The 26,220-nt window shown below is 40.7% G+C and overlaps 1 protein-coding gene and 1 long non-coding RNA gene across 2 annotated transcripts; both read left to right on the forward strand.

Moving 5' to 3' along the window:
• Positions 1-375: 375 nt before the first annotated feature.
• On the forward strand, positions 376-24,852 carry LOC112846373 (uncharacterized). Its single transcript, XR_003219311.1, has 2 exons — positions 376-829; positions 24,657-24,852. It is a non-coding gene; the product is annotated as an uncharacterized LOC112846373 (long non-coding RNA).
• LOC112846317 (programmed cell death 1 ligand 1) lies at positions 18,064-20,727 on the forward strand. The gene is made up of 3 exons (XM_025905832.1): positions 18,064-18,325; positions 19,506-19,841; positions 20,080-20,727. Exons 1-3 carry the CDS (start codon positions 18,265-18,267, stop codon positions 20,211-20,213), a joined length of 531 nt encoding a protein of 176 aa, XP_025761617.1. The 5' UTR covers positions 18,064-18,264; the 3' UTR covers positions 20,214-20,727.
• Positions 24,853-26,220: the final 1,368 nt, after the last annotated feature.

Consider the following 26,220-nt stretch of genomic DNA (forward strand, 5'->3'; position numbering starts at 1 on the left):
TAAAATTAACCAGTCAAAACTTCATAGATAGGTCAGCTGACATATAATAGGTAGGTATTGGTTAATTGGCTATATCACGCCCAAGTAAATAATTTTTTTTCTATTTCCTGTAATTCAAATTTTGCTCTTTTTTTTTTTATTACTTGTAACTACAAATCTGTGATTACAACCTCTCAAATCAGTGAAGTGCTCAAACGCCCTCTGATGTAATAAATTCACTTTGTGTGCTTCGACATTTGTAACACTTCTTGAGGAATGTATTGCAAAACTCACACTTGTAGCTGAAGGAGGGTAGGGGGGTAATGTGGGTTTGGGGGTGGAGGGAACAACTGGAGTTTGACCAATCAGAATGCAAAGATCAAGACCGAAATCAAGACTGTCCTTTGCCCACCATGCTAGATACACAGCCACAGAGCACAGACTCATGTTAGTGTGAAGCTGATGAGCTTCTCACTGCAGTGTGTTCTGGTTTGATTAATAATCGTCTTCATGCTGTGAGAACATGTTTGCTTTGAGCTCTGTGCTGAAGACTGTCAGTGTGCCTCTCAGAAACTCCACAGTTCTTTGTGGTCACTCTGAGTTTCACAGCAGAGGTGTTAGGATGGGAAAAAGGAAAGAAACGATACTGCAGTTTATAAAAAGGCAACAATTTATATCTTCAAAAGGTCACATAAAACAAAATAATAAAGTGTATTGATATCACAGTACTGTTGCAGTTGTACCTGCAATAATTTTCATGTGTTCAGGCTGATTCAGCTGTGATCTACTCAGCAGTGAGAGCTGAACACGTTAGTTATGGACAAACAACCATCAGAACAAGGAGGCCCAGGTACAGCTGCTCTTTATCTGTGACTGTGGACAGAGACAAACTAGCTGCTCACCCTGTTTACAGACATCATGCTAAGCTAAGCTAACCACATCTAAAACCACTAAAACCATTTCAAACTGCACAGAGCAGGAGGACAGGAAGAGACTGTGATTGCAGCCATTTCCCAACTCTCTGTGAATGGTACTCATGGCCATTGATCAGTGGGTTTTGGTCAATGGTCATGAGAATTTTCATAATTATGATTAAGGAACTGACCTCACAGCCCATTGTTCCTTCAGTGGGCTGGTTTCAGTCATTATGCAAATGTACTGTTTATAACATTGGGGAAACCTGCAGTCAGCTGAGACTGAAGAAGTCACTTGGATGAGTGACGAAACGTTTCTCCCACAAAACGCTACGTCCAGATGAACAGAATCAACTTTTGGAGATTTTTATGTTGTTTTATCCCTGAATTAGACTCTGATCACCCAGAACTACTTACTGGAAGTCACTTCATTGACTTGATGTCTGTTGCCTTTGTTCCCACAGCAGTTTCTCTGCAGGATTAATAAACTTTTAGTCTCAGATGTTTCCTCCTGTGTTTCTGTGGGTTTCAAAAATGCGTCTGATGGAGAATTTGACTTGTTCTAATTTGGTTGTGGCTAACTGACACACACCTCTCTTTGCTGAAGAAAACAAAGAATAAAGACTAAACCACAACCTCAAGCTAAAAACAGGCCGAGCATCATTCAGTGTGTTTAAATCACACAGAGAAGCTTCAGTGCAGGATGTTTGTTTTTGAGACTGAAGACTTTTAGCTCTTTGTTTCCTCAGTCAGCTCAAAACCAACCAGCAGCCACTGACATGGTGAACATTTCAGTTTTATTAATTGTTTAATTTTTATTTAAAAATAAAAACAATTCTGTGGTAGTTAAAATGGATATTTGCTCATTTTTTTTAGTTTTATATGATTAATTTTATCTATTATTAAACTGTTTTTAAATGATATATTTTGTTATCTGTCAGGAAAAATAAAACCATATAACGACTTTGTGTACAGGGAATAAACTGTTTCTTTCCTTCTTTTGTTTTTATTTAAATAAAAAGGAAATGTTGCAGTTGTGTTTTATTAAATTACATAAACAAGGAGGTAAATGTGGGGCAAGGACAGGTGAGCAGTGTTCTTTAACAGTTGCTGAAAGTCACTTCATTGACTTCTACCATGTTTGCCCATGTAGATGATTTATTTGACATTAGTTTATTCACAGTCATGAAGGGAAAATGTCTTCTGTTCTTTGGTGGACTCTTTAAACACACATTTTACTGAACACTGTGGCTAAAAGTATAAAATACAGAAATTGTTGTTAAAGGCAGCTTTGTGTTTTTAGGGCTCTGAATGTTGTAATTTTTACAGTAAAGAAAAAAAAACACGTAAAACCTGCTCAGAACAAAGTCTGGATTTTGGTCTTCCATGTAAGTCCAAGACACTCAGACGCAGGTCAGACTTCAGTGTATCTGAAATGAGGTAATCAAGGTGTTTAGAGAGTCAGTCAGCTCTTATTATAGCTGCAGATACTTCAGGGTCACTGCAGGAAGGTAGAAATCTGGAAGTAAAGTGTCAAATGAGATCAGATTCTTTCAAAATAAAACAAGAAGTAATCAAATAGAGACAAGATGCAAACCCAGGCAGGGAGGCACATAAACATTAAGGGACCAAAGACTCACCAGAGAGAGAAGAAAATAATAGATTGAAAATGAAACTAGAAACATTGAGAATAACAAATGAGTCCAAAGTGTGCGGAGGACTGATGTTCCAACAGTGTTCAGGCTGAGAATTATTGCCTGCAATGCTCCAGTTTGACCTCATGGTGGCAGTGCTGTCTCACTGTTATCATGGCTACACTCAGACTACAGGAGAGAACAAGAAACTCTACTAAAACTGATGTTTTATGATGTGTTTGTGACATGCTGATGTCAGCCTTGATGACATCATCAGGTTTTATAGATCATGTGCTGATGTCAGCAGTGTTACTATGTAAATCTAGTGCAGTATATAAATCTTTGTGTCAGTGTGAAGTCATATAATGTGTCACTGAAAAAATAATATTTTAAAAAGCTCAAACACAGAAAGTGTTCATGACCTCCAATGACTAATATATTACTTTAAAGTTTGGAGATGGAAATTAAAGCTTTGTCCTCATTCACGTGACCCTGACCTTTGACCTTTGTATTTATTACTCCATATGTTTTCTTTACATTATTATTCAAGCTACAACTTTGAGCTTTGGCCCTAACATCAAAGGTCAAAAGCTTAGCTGAGCTAGGCTACACTGCTAACACACAGACAGACAACATGAAAGTGTTTGTTGTCATGGCAGCAGCCATCAGTGACACAGCACACAAAAGCAACACAACAGCAGGTTCAAACACTCAAAGAGCTGCATTACATTTGAATGTGTGACTGGCTGCTGAGCTGTTTGATGTCATGTGTCAGAGTTCAGCTTCACATGTTTGAAATAATAACACATTTCTGGGAGCAATAATGACAGAATAAGGAACAGGACAGACGATGACAACCTTCTTCTGTTGGACATGTGCACATCAGTTATATGCATTGATGCAGGGCTGCTTCACAAGTACACACACACACACACACACACACACACACACACACACACACACACACACACACCAATCAGTGCAAGAGCACAACTACAGAAACTAGTTATGATCTATGTAGAAAAGTATAATGCAGATTAAGTACATGATATATGACACAGTGATGCTATCAAACAACAACACAAAGAGTCCAGATGAGCAAACAGTCACAGCTCAGTGTGACCAGGATCGTCTGAGCTCCGTCCTAAACCTGAACAGCTGTTCACCAGAATCCTGCTGATTGCTGCTCAAAGCTGCTTCCAGAGAAAGTGAAGCTGTGATCAGTGTCAGTGTGTTACTTTATTACAAAACACTAAAATGTTACTTTGTGTCTCTGAGGGTTTCTGTCACATGTGAGTGTGTTCTCACAGCAGATCATTGAGTCGGCCTCAGATCTTCTTGAATCTGTAAAAACTGGAATCACAGGCTGTAGAATCACAGAGCAGCTGACTGGTGTCCTCTAAAAGTTTCACCTACAACATTCAGTCAAAGAGGAAAAACTCTGATCTGTGCTGACATCACTTCCTGGTTCAGACTGAAGGAGAGGATGAGGAGTTCACGCTAACACTTAAACACTGAGATGGTGTCACATGTTCATATGGTGCACACAGCAGTGGGACAGCACTTTGTAACATGTGATGGGACTTTGATAAAGATGAAACGTTCTTCTTATTATTGTGACTTTGAGACATTGATGTCACATGTTTTACTCTCTCCACACTCAAAGAGCTTCAGAGTGTCTGATTGAAACATCTTCAGGCTCTGACCTCAGAGGAGGGACCAGAAGGAAACTGTCAGATCATCAGTCTGATCATTATTGTCTAAACTTCATTAAGCAAACCTGAACAAATATGAGAACATGTTCTGCTTTCCTCTGACCTTTTACTTTGTGTGTTCCTCTCATCTTTGGTTGTTCAGAGTTTTTGGAGACTTTTTCTAAACCTTGTTGTTGTAGACAAGAACTGACTTTAGACAAAACCTTCAAAATAAATAAAGGTAAATAAATGGCTGATAATTTGTTCCACACAAACCACATAGACATCTGTCAACAATCCTCAAAGTCTGTGATCTGATCAAGCAGACGTTAAATGAGCCATAACGGCTGATTTCAAACATGAACACAGTGCAGAGCTGGAGCAAAGGTGGAATTCACAAGACGTCATCTATAGATCTAATTTCTGTTCAAGAAACTTTGACATGAATGAGAACGTTAGAATATGTGGTGGCGCGAATGACGGGTAACCAGGGACGGTAACTAAGATGTTGACAATGCCACCTGGGGGAGGGAGTTACACCCCAGGAAAGATTTCTCTAGCCAAAGTAAGTGTTACACTGGCAACCAAAGCCCACAGACTCGTTATTAACAGCAGAGGTGAGACAGATGAATTTTACAAATCAAAATTTATTAAGAAGAACTACTAAAAGCATAGAATTGCAAAATCAGAAAGGTACCTAAGGTAGCAGGGTTGAGACGGCAACATAGTTAATTAAAACACTTTATTAACAACCGATGATTAAAATGACCGGACTCCCTACCACGATGCTACCCTAAAACCATCACAGCATGATAAAAGAATAACTAAACAAAATAGTGGAGACAGGGAGGAGTGTCCAAGGGTGCCACCAATTACTCACCTGTGTAATTCCACTGCAGACCTCACCGTCACTCACACTGAACTCTATGGTGCAACCTACCTATGCCCGGTGTGTACACTCGCATGCATCGGGGAGGGGATTCCACCTCACGTGATTAGCCCCTCAACAAGCAGCCGCACCTCCACTAAAGCAATAAAACAAAGCATAAAACGTTACACACATTAGTAAAAGAACGAAACGCTTGCTGATTGGGACCCACACCCGCTTTCACACCTTGGCTCATGTGATTAGGTAGAGGATCATCAGGGGGTCCTTTGTCCCCCATTGGGGGGGAAACTCCCACTAGGTTTAAATCTGGGACTCTCTACCACTGACCCTTAGAACTGAAGAAGCTTCTCAGATGAGAGGTGAAACGTCTTCAAGCAACTCAAGAAGTCCAGACGCTTTTCTTTCCAAGCTCCTTAATCAGTCCTTTAAGCCTTTCACACATAGTGGTCACTGCAGTGGACAAAAATGTGATTGTTTGTCTTTTTTCAGTGTTTTATTTGTTCGTGAGTAAATCGGTTTGGCTGAAATTAAAGTTATTAGATTAGATTAGATAAAATAAAACTTTATTAATCCCCCGGGTGGGTTCCTCCTTGGTTTTCACACAGCTGAATAAACATCAAACAGAAAACTGATTAAACAGAAGTGTGAGACGGTTGAGAATTTACATCAGTGTCCTGTTATATTTTAGATAGCAAGGAGCAGACGGCCGAGTTTATTAAACTCCACCGAGACCGCGGCGATGCAGATCTAAAGGCTAGACCGTCCCGTTTCACAGCCTCGGTCTTTGAAGGACCCGGCCCACGTAGACCACGAAGGCCGGGTCCTCCGAAGGATGCGAAGGTTTTGGGACACAGCTTAAGACAAGAGAGCTTCAGCAGAGCAACAGGATGGAGAAGCCAGACGGATTTCAAGGCTCTGGAAGTGGAACTGGTGTCAGATATGAAGAAGCTGTAACCAGTAAGAAGACTTCTGACAAGTGAAAAGAGGGATTTCTGTGATGGTTGGTGCTACAGCATCTGTTTCAAGACTGTCGTACATGTATATAATAGATGAGGCTTGATTTTAATTTGTATTATTTTTGTAATTAAATTATTTGCTGCACTTACGTTTTGGTCTCCTTAGCAACCACCCCCTTTTATTTTTAGCTGGTCTCCACCTGTTGGAAAAGGACCTCCCTCTTCTTTCTCTTTCCCCTCATTACAGTTACACTGGAGGCGTTTTCACATGGATATTCTTTCTGTCTTTCATAGAGCTGTTCACCTTCTTCTGAAATCCCTGCTTTAAACATTTTACAACAGGAGCAAAGTGGCAGAGACTTCCTGTCTGTTCCATGCTGAAACATCTCAGATGTCATATTTGGGGTAAATGTTGCTGGTTTATTGTACTTATGACAGATTATTAAAAACAAACAAAATGCTTTTGGCACAGACTACAAGAAATGATTAAACAGGAGTGTGAGATCACAGAAATCCCTCTTTTCACTTGTTAGAGGCCTTCTTACTACATACATCTCCTCCATATCTGACACCAGTTCCATGGACACTTCCAATTATCATTATTTAAACACTGTTACATGAACTGTGTTTATTTTCCAGCTTCTTCGACCCTCGTTTATCCTCCTACACGTGTGTCCGAGCTGTCAGACAGTAAATGAAGGTGACACACGGAGGAGCAGGAGAAATGAAGCTGCTCCCGCTTCTCCGTTACTCCTCACAGACAGACAGAGGAGTGCCGTTATCTCTTCATCTCACTCTCCTTGCTCCTCTTCTTTAACTCTGCAGTGAACCTGTTGCAATATCACTTCCTCCTTCCTCCAGGAAATTAAATATGTGGAATATACAGGAAGTAAAATGGCCAAAGACACGTGAGGAAAATAAACTTTCAAAGTAAAACAGGAACTAGCTCGAGTCAGCAAACTATGAGCAGCTTGCTGGGTGAGAATTATCACATTCAGTGCTTCAGTTTGACCTCATGGTGGCAGTGCTGTCTCAAACTCCCCCAAACTCAAACCAGGGCGCTCTGTTTGTTAAGAGGAAACATCCTTGGATACTTCACAACAGTCTAAGAGTCAGAGCTGCAGATGCGGATGTGGAAACATGTGGATCACTCTGCTGGAACTTCCTGTGTGTGCTGTTTGTCTCTGTGGGTGGATGGAAGCTCAGTGTTGACTAAGAACATCCTGACACAGTTTATGTCTGAACATCTTCTTAGAGTTAGTTTCACCTGGAAACCTTCATGTAGGATTTTTACCTGTTTGACAAACACAAATGTCAGAGATTTAATCACAAAGGAAAATCTGCTGCTTGAAGGAAAAACAGTTGTGAATGAAATTCTGTTTGTTCACTGGTGACCAAAGATAACAGCTCATTATCTCAGATGTCAAAGGAAATAATCAACATATTAAAACTTAGATGAAAATCCTCTTTTACCTTAAAGGCTGTCGTCATTATTTCTACAGTGTCAGATTTGTTCCAAAAACTCATACTAACAAAAAAATGCCACCTCCCCACAAATGGCTGTAAAAATACTTAAATTATTTAGTAATATTTTTTTTTCCTTTAAATGACTCAGTGTTTTCAAACCACTTCAGCCTGAAATATAAATATCCAGTATTAATTATAGATTCTGGATTTTAACCCTTTAAAGAAGAGAGACTCCAGCTGACGTGGAGCAGAGGCTGCAAATGGACACACTGTGGTCTTTACATGTCAGCTTCACACATGGTGCTGCAGCTCTTCTTGTTCTGTCCATGCAAACGTCACACTGCCCTTACATTTGATGATGGGAGGGGTTTGCAGCGTCACTCTGCAAGTTCTAACTGATTCATTCTTTGGCCTGTAAACAATGCACAACATAAGCCTGCAGTTCCTCTGTTCCTCTCTAAACGTTTCCAGTGCAGGTTTGTCACACAGGAACCTGAGACTGCTGGAACGTAGCAGAGTGTTGCAGTCGTAGTGAGAGACCTAAATATGGAGATGGAGAAGTCCATCCTGTCACTGCTTCAACCATCTCCTCTCTCACCTTCAGATGAGTCAGAGTTGGACTCCAGCTGGTCTGTTTCCACCTCTGATCCTTCCTCAGAGGAGGACGAGGAGCCATCTTCACAGTCAGAGTGCACTCGGTCATTTCCACAGCCTCCAGTGTGCTGTACGGCTTTCCATCTCCAAAATGACTGCTCCTGCTTCTAACTATGCACACACACACACACACACACACACACACACACACACACACAGACACACACACACAGACACACACACACACAGACACAGACACAGACACACACACACACACACACACACACACACAGACACACACACAGACACACACAGACACACACACACACACACACACAGACACAGACACACACACACACAGACACACACACACACACACACACACACACACACACACAGACACACAGACACACACACACACACACACACAGACACACACACACACACAGACACACACACACACACACACACACACACACACACACACACACACACACACAGACACACACACACACAGACACACACACACACAGACACAGACACACACACACACAGACACAGACACACACACACACACAGACACACACAGACACACACACACACAGACACAGACACACACACACACAGACACACACACACACAGACACACACACACACAGACACAGACACAGACACACACAGACACACACACACACAGACACAGACACAGACACAGACACACACAGACACACACACACACAGACACAGACACAGACACAGACACACACAGACACAGACACAGACACACACAGACACACACACACACAGACACAGACACAGACACACACACACACACACACACACAGACACACACACACACAGACACAGACACAGACACACACAGACACAGACACACACACACACAGACACACACAGACACACACAGACACAGACACAGACACACACACACACACACACACACACACAGACACACACACACACACACACACACACACACACACACACACACACAGACACAGACACACACACACACAGACACAGACACAGACACACACACACACACACAGACACACACACACACAGACACACACACACACACACACACACACACACAGACACACACACACACACACACACACACACACACACACACACACCATTATTCAACATCAGTAGTGGCTTACAGTTGATCTTCAGCTTTTGGCCTTAAGATAAAATGTGGTGGTTTTTGTGTAGCTTATAAATTTTAAGCCATTTTAATAATTATGATCATAACCCAATTCCTCATGGTGCAAACCCTCAGCTGTGCTGCTTTGTGAGCCTCATTTGTAGAAAATGTCTTGAAACTTCTCTGTTCACCATCTGGAGGCTGGGAGGAAGAGCTGGTCGTCCAGTCGGGGTCTTTGATTCTCTTCCTCTGTGGGTCTGGAGCAAACGTCTTGTCTCCAGCCCAGAGTAAAGGGGACCATCTCCTGGGTCTGGGGGCATTTTACCCCTCTGGGGGTGCTGGTGCCTGGTAGATTATGTTTGGGGAGTGTGAGTGTGTTTACAGTATTCAGTTCTGTTTGTCTCCATGTTGGGCGAGTGCTGAGTATTTGTATATGTGTGCATGAGGGAGGGAATGTGTGTTTGAGTCTGTGTGTGTCTGTTTGTCTATGTTTATGTGTCAGGTGGGGTCTTAGACTCCACCTGCCTTAGAACATTTCAGGCAGCCCCCACAGGTGTGTGGGCCTTTCTGTTCCCATCACACTCTGTGCCAGTGGCTCCTGCCGGTGCGTTGATGGTTATTATTATTAGTATTATGTATTATTATTACAGTCATCATTTCTTCTTTACTCTTAGTTATGCACATGTTGGTTGTTGCTGTCGTTTCTCTGCTGTGTTGAAGTTGATTCTCTGCATTTTCTCTCTATCCTGCTTCTTCTGTAATAAAATAAAAAAAATCCTGATAAAGTTCTAATAAAATGACCATCACGTGGAGCATTACAGTGAATGCTGTAATGCTCCACGTGTGAAAGTAAATCTGTTCAGACAATCCTGATTGCTACACTGTTGGACAGGACAGGGGGAAAGTCTCAAAATGTGTCCCAGAGAGAGCTCATGTTTCTAAAGTAGGAAAGGCTGCAGAATCAAAGAGCAGCTGAGCGATGTCCTGTAAAAGGTTTTAGTTAAAGAGAAAAAACTCTGATCTGTGCTCTGGTAAAAACAGGAGAGGGATGTGGAGATTGTTAAGATTCAGAAGTTAAGGAGAGATATACAGGAAATCCAAATAACAACACTTGTCTGGCAGGGTGGAGTCAAACGATGATTTTTAATAAAGACACGCAGCGTGGGGAGATGTAACACTGTACGCAGACAGCATCAGATCTCCGCCCAGCAACTACACAAGAATAGTTTTATAGTATCAGGGTTTAACGCCCCCTCTTGTGTCAGATAAACACAATACATGCATACGTCAAATCAAAACCACAATGACTTTTAACATAGTTTAAAAGAACATTGTCTTCATCTCCACGTCCTGCCCGCGCTTATCTTCTGGAACATCAGGCACACGTTCTGCACAAACTGTCACATATGCACGCACAATTTTGCAGCCACAAGCAAAACATGATTAAACTTTCACCTATAAATAAGTCTATCTAAGATGTGTGCGTATGTGTGTGTCAGCCTCTGCTTGCACTCATTTTCACCTCTCACCTCTTCAGCTAAGACTTACACAACTGAAACTATATGTGTAATATATCAAATACATGTTTTAATCAAGAACCTCTACTAAAAGCTTAATCAAAAGATATAGATACATAAAAGATGCTAAAGAATAACCTGATTGTTCATAACCTGCTCAAAATACTCACAATACTCACCCACTCAGACTCCGCTTTCGGTTTCACTTTTGCAAAGCATGGCGTTTCCTGTCAGCCTGCAACTCAGTCTTTCACAAGAGTATAAAAACATTCAAAAGCCTTTAGGATTATAGATTCAACTCAACAGTTTAAAGTGGTTCTTACTGGACCTGTAATAAAGGCTAATATGATACCAGTATGTTTGAACATCTGAATGCAATATCCATAGTGTTATTAATGGAATGGTAATGATGATTATAAAAATAGCAGCAAATAATAGCAACAAAATATCCGTATACTCTACACTCCCTCTCCTGGTGACTCTCTTTAGAGGGTCACCACACTGCACTTGTGTCATCTCTCTGACCCTCTCTCGCCGTCCTCTGACTTAGCAGATCAGACAACAACCTCATGTCATCTAACTGGTCCAGCAATAAAACACCAGCTCCCCCTTGAGAACACTCATGCTTGAGGTTAATCACACCAAAGTATCAGTGAGCCTAAAGTTGGTCCGAGGCCGGAGAGAATTGGAGTGCGAGCAGAGCTCAATCAGCACTCCTCCCTCACCCCTGAACTCACTCACACCCGGTGAGCGACCCCTTACACTTGTGAATCTCCAGTGATCTGTCCTTTTATGGGTCCCTCTCTTTATCTTCTCGTGTAAGGGATAAAAAACACCTTCTCCCTACTATGCTCTTCCCTGACTTATGTTCGTCAATTTTCTCTTTATTCAAAAGCATGAACCTAATTGTCTTCTGACTGTCTGACTTTTGTTCATATATAGTCTTAAACATCACTCATCTCAGTCCACAGCATTTTAACAGTCTTACAGCGCTGCTTTCACGGCTCTGCATATGTTTCCTGCTGCTCCCCTTATCTGATCATCAACACCCTGTACACAAAACTGTCGCTGCTGCAAGTGCCTCCACTCTGATCTAAAGTCACCTTTCACAAGAAAAATCATCATAAACACTTATTATACTAAGGGATCCAAAAAAACAACCATTTTAATCAACTAAGTGTAAGCATGTTCACACTGACTTCATTTTAAAACTCACATTCCTGTGTCATAACCTGTTTTGGTATAGCATTTTTCATTTTGCTCCTCTTAATGTAATGGTACATTCTAATTATACTTTATCAGACTTAACCAAAATATATAAGCTTTTCCCCCTTTGGTCCTGGTTTAAAGCAAGAAACCTTGGTCACTTCAACAAACATATGTTATTCTGTAACTGCATTTTATATGCTAAGACTCATGTAGAGCTGCATGTGTTATCTCAATATTTTACATGTCACACAGTTTAGTTACAAGCAAAATTCAGGTCCTCTTTTCTGTCACTTGTTACTGGGCCAACTCAAATTCAGATAGAAGCTAAAGGAATTTCAGGCCTTTGGCCTGGAATCAATACTATCCTGTGTGTTTATGGAAATCATTTATATGTATATAATCTTAAATGCTATTGATTTGGGTCAGCGGCACTTTTAACATTCTCATAACAAGCTCTCCTTTACCCTAGAAATAAATCTATTTAATATCTGTTTTGTTACGTTCCCCTGAGGGGTCTAGGTGGTGAGAGGGAAGTAACAAAAAGTGTCCGGGTCAGAAAAAGGAGTCAAGGAGGCAAAAGGGTTAAATTAAATAGTTTTATTAAAGTAGCTCAACTAAAAGAGACGGACAAGCCGCTATCACCATTTAAGAAAACAAACAAAACTCAGGCGTTGGTCAATAAAGTAAAACGTAAGCCAAAAAGAGAGCAGCTCACTAGCTACAACCACCACAAACACACACAGCTCACTAGCTGTACACCGCTCACATGGCACTCTGGCCCAGAGCTCACCTTTCCCTGGGCTTAAATACTTTAAATTACTGATGTGAGTCAGCTGTGTAAAAGGGAAAGGTGGCACTTCAGGCAGAAGAGGTGGTGGGACACGCCCACACAGGCACCTTCAGGAGGAGGCCCTGCTAGGGCTGTAACAGTTTTTTAAAGCCTACATTATAACAACTTATTCTAAAAATCAAAATGAAATCAAACATTTTCTTGTAGTAATTGGGGAAATATGCTTTTCTCCCCAAAGCATGTCTTTTATTCAAAGTGTCCTGCAATTCCCTTTAATTTTGGTGTACAGCTTCCTATGAACACCAGCATTTTATCTTCTAAACAGGATTCAGTTCATTTTAATCCTTTCTTTAAAAATAACAATTTCTGCCTCAGTGCTACCATATCTAAATTATCAACAAACCCCAAAATATTATTAAGATCATCCTAAAACCCATTTCAATCCCCCCTTTTTATTTGGACTTCACATGTGTGTCCAAATAAAACTCAAAATGCGTCACCCGGGCTTAAGAAATTAGGGGGAAAAAAGGTTAGTCATATCATCTCTCCAAACACCTCAGCAATCCTCCTCTCAGGTATTTTGCTCCGGCCCTGAAAACCTGTGTTTAAGGAATAAAATCAATTTAATCATTATGTCAAATCTTCTCAAACTCCTTGCTCCATTCAAAATCTGGATCCTTGGAACTTCCTGGAAACAAAACCTGTACTTTACATTTCATAACCAACTCTCCCCCTTATGATCCAATCTGTGTTATAACAAAAAATAAAACTTAAAACAGAACAGTCATCAATCATATGTTACTTCAGTTAACGGTAACATGAGTTATATCAAAAAATGTTTCCCCTTTAGCACTTAGCATTCTATAATGTAATACCATAATCTAACCCCAGTCACTAGAACAGAAATTCACTCAAAGCAACTCAAAAGTCAGCATCCCCAGAATTAAGTCTTCCACTCGTCCTGCTTATGACAAAAGCGAAACAAAGCATCCCATTTCTCTTGCTGACATGGTAACTTATTTGTCCACATTTATTCATTCCCACCTTGGTCCAGTCACACACATTCACTCCCATGCATTCACACAAGATATTTTGCTGATAGTGGAGCCTCCTGCGCAAATAATCAGATGCTCCACAATAGCAAATTGAGCTCATTCATTTGTTTTATTTTGTTTTTTCTTTTTAAGAAAATAGTTCTTTATGGTTTTGACTGGATTGAATCGCTACAATCCTTTTAGACAGAGACTCACAACCAATCAGGTCTCCTCCTCAGCCAATTATAATCTGGAAAGCCCACCTTATGTTTGTTCCCCCAAGAAATTTGTCAGCGCTGTTAGTTCACTGTCTTTCAGGCCTGCTTCAGAACAAAAATGAGAAAAAGAGAGCTGATTATTAGCTCATCAAAACACAAAACAAAATCACCTGACAGGTTTTTTCTAAGTGCACTGTTACAAAACTAATGGGCCCCCTTAGACATGTCCATGTCTAATAAAACTCCCTCTATTAAAATGCAAAACAACCCAAACCTAACTGACAAAATCAACCCATCTCTACAACATCTTAAATTTCACCCATTCAATACACCGAAAACCTCGTCAAAAGCTGCACAGTTTCCACACAACAATGGTCCCCCTTAAGCACTTCACCCTACTTAGATTCAGCCTAAGATATAAACACGTTATAACAATGTGTCATCACGAAATTATAAATTTCTTGTCCAAATCTGCACCTCTGAACAGTCTACGTTGCTTCCTTTCTTTAAGGCCTGAACCACACGGACACACAGGAAGCGTCTTCGTCACCAGTCATTTCAGCTAATTTGCATACTGAGTCATATCTCAACAAGTTGCCGTGACAAGAGAAATGCTTGTTTAAACCTTAACACATTATTGAATTATTTTCATTTTCTTTCTATAATAATCACTGGTTTTGATCACTCAGTACAAGAGCACTCCTAACTCACTCTTTTAAAACTACTTTAATCACTTTTCTTTTCCATAACCCACTCCCTTGTCATACAGCTTCTTTTGAGTTATTCCTCAGCTTCAAACTCAAGTGTATTTTCTTCAACATTCACACCATTTTAACACTCATGAAATTAGCAGGCTGATTTAATTGCATGTGTTTGTGCTCTTAGCCAAGTTTGATCAGTGTTGATGCATTAATCCTCATGAGCTTGTCTTTGTAAGGTTAGTGCGTTTTCTGTTTGTGTGTGTCATGTTGTATTTCTTTGTATTCCAGTGTTTCAGACTCCTTTACAATTCTCCACTTAAACAGTCAGTTTTGTCTTTCCCAAATTTGCTAACCCAAATTTTCATTTCCCACCTTAAGTAACAGCATTCCTTGTCTTCAGCCACGAGTCAGAGCTTGCTCGTCACGTTCAGGAACACATGGCTGTAAACAATTCAACCAGAAACGTGCCTTAACATGTCCAGTCATGTTAACCTATAACTTCCTTCCGACCGCTGCATTTGGAAAATTGATCCAGGTCTGCTTGCCCCTGAAAATAACAAACTGAGACATTTTCATTATTATCATCAGTGCTTAAACGACCCATTTCTCTCTCTCTGGTCAGAAATACCAATTATGTCTTGTATGTAAGCATGCTCTTCCTTGCGTTATGGGGTCATGTTAATTCAGTGTAAGCTGTTTCCTTCGTTTCATGTCCTTCATTGTGTTCTTCATTGCATTTTTATGTATTCATGTTAATGTACACTAAGTGTAAGCTGTTTCTTCATTGTATCTTACGTTATAATCAGGTTTACTTCATGCATCTTTTCTCTGAGTTCTGGATTCAAACTATCTCACTTCTGCTTCTCTCCAAAAATAATTTCACATGTAACAATTTGTGCATGTGTGTTTTCTATTCATTAATATAGTTGTCAGTTATTTTCTTTCATTATTTTTACCTTTTCTATTGTTTACCTCTTTGTTGTGATGTGGTGGACATCCCTAAATCATCATGACTTCAGGCTTCAATTTCAATTCAATCATATCCTGTATACTCGCACTCGAACTTGTCCTGGCTCACCTCCCACTGGTCCTTGTCCCTTTTTCACAGTGTCCTTGTTTGGCCTTCAAAGCTCCAACAAACACAGTCTGTTTCTTCTCTGTTTTGATCTTTCAGTATTCTTCTTTTACGTTAGGTTCCAGCCCGGCAAAATATCACATTCAGTGCCTTCGACTCAGTGCCCCCCAGTCATGTGACACTGTTCTTTACCAGCCTCCAGTTTCCCCCTGCATGTTTTATCACGGGGTTTCCTCATTCTGCTTCTGGAGTCGTCAGTCAGTCTTATTTTTATTTGCTCTGTTTTTCTTCTCCATTGATCTTTTCAGTCTTCTCTTTCAAAATTACTTCAAGCATGGTGAATATGAAACTCAATGCCCAGCGCTTTTCCATAGTTCTTTATCCCACTGTTCAACTGCCCAGCCTGTAATTCACAGAACATGTTGCATCACTTGCTTTTCTTACATGCTGCTGCTGGTGTCGTCAGTCTTAATGGTTCAGTTCCACTGCCTTTTGCCTCCTGTTAATTCTTCAAGTCCACGATGTTCTGTCGGTCTTCACCTTTTTAGATCCAATTAAAATCAAGACACTCAAAAAGATGCTCTGTAAAAGAGTAGAATTCTTGGAACAGAGTTTAAAAATGGTAAATGGACTGTATTTATATAGCACATTACCAGTCCCTAAGGACCCCAAAGCGCTTTACATATCCAGTCATCCACCCATTCACACACTGGTGATGGCAAGCTACGTTGTAGCCACAGCCACCCTGGGGCGCACTGACAGAGGCGAGGCTGCCGGACACTGGCGCCACCGGGCCCAAGGACACAACGACCGAGACTGTCCAAGCCGGGGATCGAACCGGCAATCTTCCGATTACAAGGTGAACTCCCAACTCTTGAGCCACGATCGCCCAGAGTTTAATACACTGAATCATATGAACAGCAGGAAAAATACATACAGACATTTAGCAAGAGAGTTACATAGCAGAAAGCAAGTAAAGCAAAAGGTGTACAGCCTTAAGCACAGACAGCAGAGCAGCACAGAGACGGACAGAGAGCAACAGCAGAGGGGAAAGTGCTGGGGTGTCCTCTGGTCCCCTAATATACAGGGACCAGTATCCCCGCTCCTGCTGAGTAACTTTCCCACACCCCCAAACACAGCTGCAGGGGTCAGGTACAGGCCAGGGTAACGGGCAGGGCTCTGGCTGAGGGCCCTGCCCAAAGGGACACCCTTAGGTTAACCCTTTGCTTTGCCTTCTGACAATAGGTCACAGCCAAAGGTCAAAGGTCACACATTAATCCTAATTATTAAATTTTCACAATATATAATCTTATAACTACATAGGTTCTTAAAACACTTCAATGTGTGTGTGTGTGTGTGTGTGTGTGTGTGTGTGTTCTGTTACAATGTTACTGTTTTGGTTGTGCTGCATGAAAGACGTTGAGTATTAGGGAAGCTTAGTTAGCTGGAGAGTAAATTATGCAGGAGAACTCTCAGCACCATTAACTGCCCTGTTACTGTAAAACCTTAATAAACCTCAGTGAAGCAAAATGTCTTGTGCTTAAGACTCTACATGAAAGTTAAAATATATATGTTCAGTGCACATAGATATATAGTGTATGTAGTTACATAGTCTTACACATATCACACAAAAATCCACCACAATCCCCTCCTCCTGTTTAGGAATCTGAGTGAAATTACAGAGCTCTTCCCCTCTGACTACATCAACAGTCTGAAGAAGGTTTTTCTCTTCTCAGTAACAGAGTCACAGTTGGATCAGTCGGGTCCTGTTCTGCTACTTTCTGCTTTGGGACTGATTCAAGAGAAAAGAACATTTTTATTTTATTGTTCCACCGTGATGAGCAGCAGACACTGAGGATCCTCATGAAGTCTTGATGCAGGTCAGTGATCTGAAACCTTCTGCTTTAGATTATTAATGTTAGTCAGAGAGTTCCTGATAAATATGTTAACATTAGACATTAGACCTGTGCATGTGGCAAACACACAAGACACAGAGAGACTCACTGCAGTCTGAACTGGTTCAGGTTTGATGATGAAAATTCCAGATGTCTCAGCACATCTGTTTAGAGTTAGTGTGATTAAAACAGTTCAGAAAACGACTGAAACACAAACACATGAGAGCTTCTGATTTTGTTCTGTGGAGATCGTTCAACAACTGAACACTCAAACTTTTCCACTTTTCCTCGTTTGTTGTGACGCACTTATTTCTGCTCATCCTCAGTCCAACCTACCAAACGTCACTCTAACGTCACGTCCTCAAAGACACGGAAGAGTTTGAACCGCAGCTTTAACTTTATTTAAACCTTAAATTTAATCTGATGTGTTCAGGTTTAAACTCAGGTTCAGTTATTGAGTGAAAACACCAACAGACTCAGACATTTAGAACAAACTAAGAGTCAGATCAGCAGAAACAGAGAACACGGACATGTCTGCTGTAACTGCGTCACTCTGCTCCACGCTGATGTTTGTCCTGTTCGTCTCTGCAGGTCAGATTTAACTGTTAGAAACTAAACTGAGTTTATTTCTGAGATAAAGAGTCTCAGTCTGGTTTACATGCTGATAATATTTCTCTAACAATTAGTTTCTGATTCATTCAGTGTTGCGATCGACACAAAGCTGGGTGGAGTCTGTGTGTGTTGGTGCAGTTTGCAGCACAGACACAAAGAAGTGTAATGTGTGTGTCAGTGTGATGTGTTGTAGTGTCAGGAGTCAGTATACAGCTACAAAGCTTTTTGTTCAGTGTATACAAACAGCTGTAGCTCCATAAAGGCAGCATGCAGAGACTCACAGTGTCTTATAATGAGAGGCTGCTTTCTCTCACACATTATGTTCACTTATTATCAGCACATGTTGTTGTTTGTGCAACAGAGTTATTGTAGTTTTGGATTTTCTCATTAGTTTTTATTCCATTTGGACTTTTTGTGTTTAGTTCAGTTTAGTTTCCAGATGATTTTCTTCTTTTTCAGGTTTGATTATTTCTTGCTTGAAGAGTTTTTAATGGTTTTATTCTTTTTTCATTCTTACTGTTTGGAGGTTTGTGTCAGAGGCCAGATTTAGGAGCATCAGTACAGCTGTTCCAATAAAAGCAGTGACTCAGTCTGACAGACATCCAGAGTCTCAATGAACTCGTCCATCAACAACATTTGATCAAACTAACAGATTCTAAAACTAAAGATTTGTTTTTATTTGTTCACAAAATGGTTTCAGATGATGTTTTTCATCCATCTCAGTCTTTCTCATGAACTTTGTCTCCAAACCTCTCAGCCTGAGCTTCCCTCTGATCAACTCGTTCATAATCTCGTCCTTTCTGCTCTCAATGAAAATCTGAACATGTTCAGCTCGGCCTCCTGTCTTTGTGTCAGAGTCTCCAAAGCAAACATCACAGCAGCTCACTGCCATCTTTAAACCTTCCCTTTCACTCTTGCTGCTGTCCTTCTGTCACAAATCAGCCCTGATGAAGATGCTCGGGATCAGGTGAGGAGGAGGAGAAGACTCGCTGTGGTGACGCCTGAAGGGAGCAGCTGACACAAGAAGAGACACAATCAAAGATCATCATCTAATAACAGAAGACAATCTTTTATTGTGTGTTTCTGATTGGCTGCTGTAGAAGTGAACAGTTGTACTTTGACCTTTAACCTCTCTGCTCTGTGTTGTTTCCTCTTTCAGACCAGAAAAACATCACAGCTGAGTCTGGACAGGACGTCACTCTGACATGTCGAGCTCCAAACAACAACTTCATAGTTGTAGAGTGGAGCAGAGCTGACCTGGGAGATGAATATGTGTTTGTTTACAAGGATGAGGGGTTTCATTCAAACAGCCAGCATCCATCTTTTAAGAACCGGGTGGATCTGCAGGACAGACAGATGAAGGATGGAGACGTGTCTTTGATTCTGAAGGATGTGATGATTAATGACACTGGAACATACAAGTGTCGTGTTGTCCAGATAGGAACAGAGCATTTGAAGCTCATCAACACCACCTACCTTCATGTTGATCCTCCAGGTGAGTGAGTAGAGTTGAGTGTGTGTGTGATCAGAGGTGAAGCTGCTTCCTGGTTGTTGATGTTTGTTTCTAAAGATGTTGTTGATGAGACTTTGTAGAAAGCAGCTGGTCTGAGTGATGTGATCAGAGTGCAGTAGATAATGTCTGACAGCAGTTTGAAGAGGAAATGGATTCTGTTCTGTTCTTCACTCATCACCTACCTGACAGCTGACACCTCACACCTGTTTCTCACCTGCAGGTCAGACAGGAGGACAAGAGAAGAATGAAGACGACAAAGATGGAGGAAAGGAAGACAAAGAGAAGGAGGAGGATGGATCTGTTGCACTGAAAGTTTCGTTGTGCTTCTCGTTGTTGCCTTTGTTGGTTTTTTGATCTACAGAAAATATAAACAACAACAGAGTGAGGAAACAAACCAGCCTCCTGTTTAAGTGCAGCAGGTTTAAATGTCTCAGAGTTTTTCCAGCGTTGATTCTGCTGCTGCTGTTCAGAGTTCTGGGTGTTGTCAGTGTTTAAAATCCTGCAGAAACAGATGATCTGAGCACAGACAGCAGGCCCACAGTACTGTAGGTTTATTTCATTTTAATCTTTAATGGCTGCTTCTGTTTTTGCTGACAGCTCATCTCAGTGGACGAGTTTCATCTTTGAAAGCAGTCTTTATATTCCAGCTCTGTACCGTATTTTTCAGAATATAAGGCACACTTAAAATCCTTTAATTTTCTCAAAAATCAACAGTGTGCCTTATGTATGAATTCTGGTTGTGTTTACTGACCTCCAACTGATTTTATGTGCTACACGGGGCTCAAAAATCTGTCAAAAAATGTTTTAGTACGACTTTCGTAAACTATGAAGCCGCACCGCTTGATGGATTGTCAGAGCATTACAGCTACTGTATCAGGAGCCTCGCGGAGTGATACGTGCTGTGCTTCAACATAATATTACCGTATTGTGTGTATGAGGACCCTAAAATGGCAACTGTTAAGAGACATGCTTACGAAACAGATTTCAAACTCAAGGCAGTCAAAGCTTTGTAGCACACACCTCTGGAGTTCATATTTTAAAAAAAATTTGCAAATATTGAAATAAGACGTTGTTTAAAAATAAATTAAAACAAACTCTGAAAGTTCTGTCAGCAAAAACAACTTGACTTTTCTCCATTTACCCTTGAAAAAAATGAAGGGAACTCTTGAACAGTTTTGACTTTGATCGTATTGTAGTCACATTTGATCTCATCAAATTACACATTTATAAAATATATTCACACCTCTGACTGGAAAGTATTACTAATTTATTTTATTTTAATTGCTAAAATAGTTGCACATGTATTAATATTAATTATTTTTATTCATTTGTTTTGTCTGCTTAACTTTATAAATGTGTCGCACTGATTGGTTGGTTCCTGGTCATCTTCACTGGTGCTCCCACAGCAACAACACAACTTGAAGACTCAGTGTTCACACAGTGTCTGTAAGCTGCTATTTGACTTTTGTTAATGTGCTTTTGTTTTTTAGTTTATTCATAATGTGACTCTAAGTAGTATTAACATTAACATTGACCTTTTTCTTAAATGACAAACTGACCAAAACTGTAATCTGTGTGTTTGTAATTGCAGACAATAAAATGTGTTTGCAGAGACTTGCTGAAGTGTGTCTGTATGTGAGAGATGTGAACATTTATATGTGGAACAAATTTGCACTAACAAGCAGTTGAACAGAGGAGTGACACCAGGGTGGAATCTCACCCCTGTCTAAGCTAGAATACTTAAACAAATTGGAAACAGCATTGTGTTGAAAAGTACATCTTTAAAAAAAAAAGTTTTAATTTTTATTAAACGCCTGAAGGCTGCAAAATTTGGGTAATTTAGTTACTACTATGACAAACTGATCCAGTACATGTAAATAATAAAAGCAGAACACATTGAAACAACCAGACTAGCTCCAGCTAGCATGTGGATGCTAGCCTCCATGTGAAATACAAAGACAGTTAGTGAGCTGCAACAGCTCACAGAAAGCATGAAGTGGACACATCTGACAGAGAGTTTCATTCAAAATACAAGACATGAAAAAGCTGGACTACTCACAGCTGCTTCATATACACACAGAGGGAAATAACTACAGATGTTGATGGTCCTTCAGAGCAAGAAGGGTCTGGCTGCAGCTACTGTGGAGCGCCATATTGTGATCTCCACAGTAGCTGGAAACACGTGGTTTTGATACAACAAATAGTATCAAAACCACATTTTGCATTTCCTGCTGTATTTTTTGTGCCTACCTTCTACTTCATACATTTTAGCTTGAGTATCTGTACTTTGTGCTCCTTACATTTTAAAACCAGGGTCATTACATTTGTCCCCTTTATTCATGTCTTTCATTCCACCTGCATCAACATTGTAAAGTTTGTCACAAAGAGATTTATATATTTATAAATAATAATATTCTCTACTGCCTTTTTATTGCCCAGATTTTAGTTTGTCTTTGTTAAATTGTCTGTTATATGTCAATAGATATGTAAGTCACAAATAAATGTGTCTTGTAAATTCTGTTTTTGTAATGAATTTTCTCCCAAACCCTTACATGCTAACTGTAACGTCTTATTTCTGCTAAAACCTGAACTTAAATGTGTATATGGTGTTTATCTGTTTTTCTCTCTGGTTTAGATGCACATATCAAATTGGAATTCTGCCACTAAGCCAGAATTGCAGGAATGCATGACGTGTTGGCTGTTTCACTGCCCTCTGGGCCCCACTCTCAGCCCTACTGTCAGGGCAAAGATTGAGGAGCATATAAATGGACACATTAAAAATGATTTGCCTTTCAAAGTTATGTTGGTATTAAATGTACTTATAGTTATAAATATGCGCTTCTTTTCAGCACTTCTGCTCTTTGTTGACTCGAAGTTGCTATTCACATACAATTCAGTGCATTCATCAGCAAGAGAAAAACAAATGTGTTTTTATTAAATATATTTTTATTTCCAGTTCACCACATTTCTTGACAGCTCTTGTGATCCACACCATTTTGCTTTCATTATTGAGCATGGCTTGGATATTTTTGTTAATATGTACAATCCGATTGTTAGATAAACTGATTGCATTCTATAAACCTACTTTTAAATTACATCTGTTTTTTTTTCTCTCTTACACACAAAATGATATGCCAGCTGCCGTGTAGGACGACAGGACACTTTCACTGCCCTCTCTGTAACATGACAATCATACTGCGTGGGGATATGAAAATGCATTTGTTGTCTTGTCAGCATTCTTCAATGCCAAGTTATGCCTATCAGGACTGCTCCCCACTGAACTCTAAGAGGAGCCCCGTCTCCCTTCTGATGTCTTGTCTCTAGTATGTAAACTATTTTCTGAATCTTCAGTAGAACATTCATTGGTTCTGCCCTCTGTGCTAAATGAAACTGCGACTTATGGAAGGTCCATGAAAATGAAACGCCCTCACTGTGGCCTTAGTCTTCTTACAAAAAACTTCAAGGCTCACATGATGAGGAGGCATTCAAACCGATCGATGTTTGTCTGGCCTGTCATCTGCAGTATGTGTGTGTCAGAGGAAAACATGGGGGAGATCTCACAATGTCAGATGTGAGCTGGGGGAATCTCAGCAATACCAGTTGCTGGCTCAGCGGAGCGGACTAGGCTTCAGTTTATGTGAGCACATTTGCTCACTAGATTACTGTAGAGAAACTGTGAAAGAGGTATTTCTTCAAGAGCACATCGTGATGGAAATGGTGGACCTGAAATTCGTTGGAGAGGCCAAGGCTGCGGCATGCATAAGGAGACAGAAAGCTGGCCAGATGGTACATGCTCCACTTTGTGTGAGGGTAGATGTTGGTGGATCCTCAACACAGATATGTCTCTCTGTACAGCCCGAAATATACAGTTTCTGCCATCTTGGCAGAATTCTTCTGCTTCTAGAAGGACTTTGCTGATTTGTGATGTTTAGCATGTTTGGAGTGTGTAGTTAAAGTGTAGTTAGTGTGTAGTGTAGTGGATAGTTTTGTGTTGTGTGTCAGAACATTGAGGCGACTGCTGAATGTCACAGTTTCTGCCACAAAGCCACCAAAGGCAGATTACAGTGTAAACACTGTCTCCAGGTGGAAAACAGGAGGAGTGACGGCGCGTTCACACAGAAAGCAATAGACGCGACCAGAGCTTCAGGTTTGCATGTAAAGTCAATAGAAATCTGCTTCTGAAGTTTCACGCGACTGGGGGTAGCGTGAAACTTCAGAAGCAGATTTGCGTCGCAAAAACGCTTTTCTGCCTGATTCGCGCAACCAAGTAGTGCGACTGACACGTTTGAAGCACGAAGTAAGATACACGCTGCAGTTGCTGTCAGACCTGGAGTGGCACAAATAATTTGTGTGACATCTTATTTGATGCAGAACAGCTGATTGTTCAGTAAATAGTTTGAAAAGATTATAAAAAAACGCCTTGGCTTTATTTTTAGGTAAATGGCTGCATTTAACTTTGAAAAACTTGTGCATAGGTTTTTAAAACTTAAAGTTTATATTTGTCTTGGTCCCTGTGTCTACCCATCCGGCCCCAAAGGCTACATATGTTTATTGTTTAGCTGCTCTCTCCCACTCATCATTCTGCCTGGGCAGGCTCACTGTGGGCTTCTGCTTTTGGCCCACGCACCTGTCTCCAATAACTCTGCTGTTGTGTTTCTTTGCCATTTAAGGCCGGGGCTCAGATTCTCTCAGCGCTGGGTGATTGTGCGAGACACGTTAGTGTTAAGACTCAAGCTTTCATGAATGTGTTCTTTGTGAGTCTGTTCCCTCGTTGTAACTACCCTCTCCTGTAAACAGTTTCCCCGGACCTTTGTAATCTGCCGTTTGGGACGTGACTGAGTTGCTGTGTGGAACCGTGAGCTGGAGCACGAGCGCGAGAGAACCATTCCCTTTCTCCGACCTCCCTTTTGGACCCTTGGAACCCCGGATTTCCCCCACATGTATATATATCACACCTGGTGTTTGTGTAAATAAAGACCTGCATTGAACTGTGGATTTAAGTCTGCGCCTGAGTCCACTCTGTTGCATGTGACAATATTTGCATTTCAAGTTATGAAAATGATTCGTTAAACATGTTTGTGGTTGTTACTGTAAAAAACATAACTTTTTTCTAGACAGATTTTATGTTTTTTGTCTGATTTTAGATCAATATGTCAAAATCAAAAAATCACTGTAAATTCAGACATGTGAGGTTGTGCTGCAAACAATGATAAATGGCCTGTACTTGTATAGCACTTTACTAGTCCCTAAGGACCCCAAAGCGCTTTACACATCCAGTCATCCACCTATTCACACACACATTCACACACCGGTGATGGCAGCTACATTGTAGCCACAGCCGCCCTGGGGCGCACTGACAGAGGCGAGGCTGCCAGACACTGGAACCAGTTCTCTCCTGTAGTCTGGCTACACTCAGACTACAGGAGAGAACAAGAGGCTCTACTAAAACATGTTTTATCATGTGTTTGTGACATCATGCTGATGTCAGCCTGATGACATCATCAGGTTTTATAGATCATGTGATGATGTCAGCAGTGTTAATATGTAAATCTAGTGCAGTATATTAATCTTTGTGTCAGTGTGAAGTCACATAATGTTGCACTGAAAAAATAATATTTTAAAAAGCTCAAACAAAGAAAGTGTTCATGACCTTTGACCTTTGTATTTATTGTCTTTACCCACATGATTGGAGCAGAACTGGAAATCTTTGGCTTCTATAACCTGTAAAAACTTCAGATTTTAAGATGTTTTCATGCAGTGTGTGATTTTGTGACACTTTGTGGCGTCATTGACGTCGTATTGAAAAAATAAACTGTGTGTTGTTCATCTCTCTTCATGTCCTTTCATATCAGATATTATACTCCACATGGTTTCTTTACATTAATTTTGAAAGTCAACTTTGACCTTTGGCCCTAACAACAAAGGTCTACACTGCTAACACACAGACCGACAACATGACAGTGTTTGTGTGTTTGTTGTCACGGCAGCAGCAGCCATCGGTGACACCAGCACACAAAAGCAACACAACAGCAGGTTCAAACACTCAAAGAGCTGCATTACATTTGAATGTGTGACTGGTTGCTGAGCTGTTTGATGTTATGTGTCAGAGTTCAGCTTCACATGTTTGAAATAATAACACATTTCTGGGAGCAATAATGACAGAATAAGGAACAGGACAGACGATGACGACCTTCTTCTGTTGGACATGTGCACATCAGTTATATGCATTGATGCAGGGCTGCTTCACAAGTACACACACACAACAGGAAGCAGTTACTGCTTACAGATGAAGGTCATGTGGAGTTAACATCTGATTTACTGTTGGCTGGTTTTATCTGTGAAAACACATCAAATGAAATGA

This window comes from Oreochromis niloticus, linkage group LG3 (genome assembly GCF_001858045.2).
Source record: "Oreochromis niloticus isolate F11D_XX linkage group LG3, O_niloticus_UMD_NMBU, whole genome shotgun sequence".
Lineage (NCBI taxonomy): Eukaryota > Metazoa > Chordata > Actinopteri > Cichliformes > Cichlidae > Oreochromis > Oreochromis niloticus.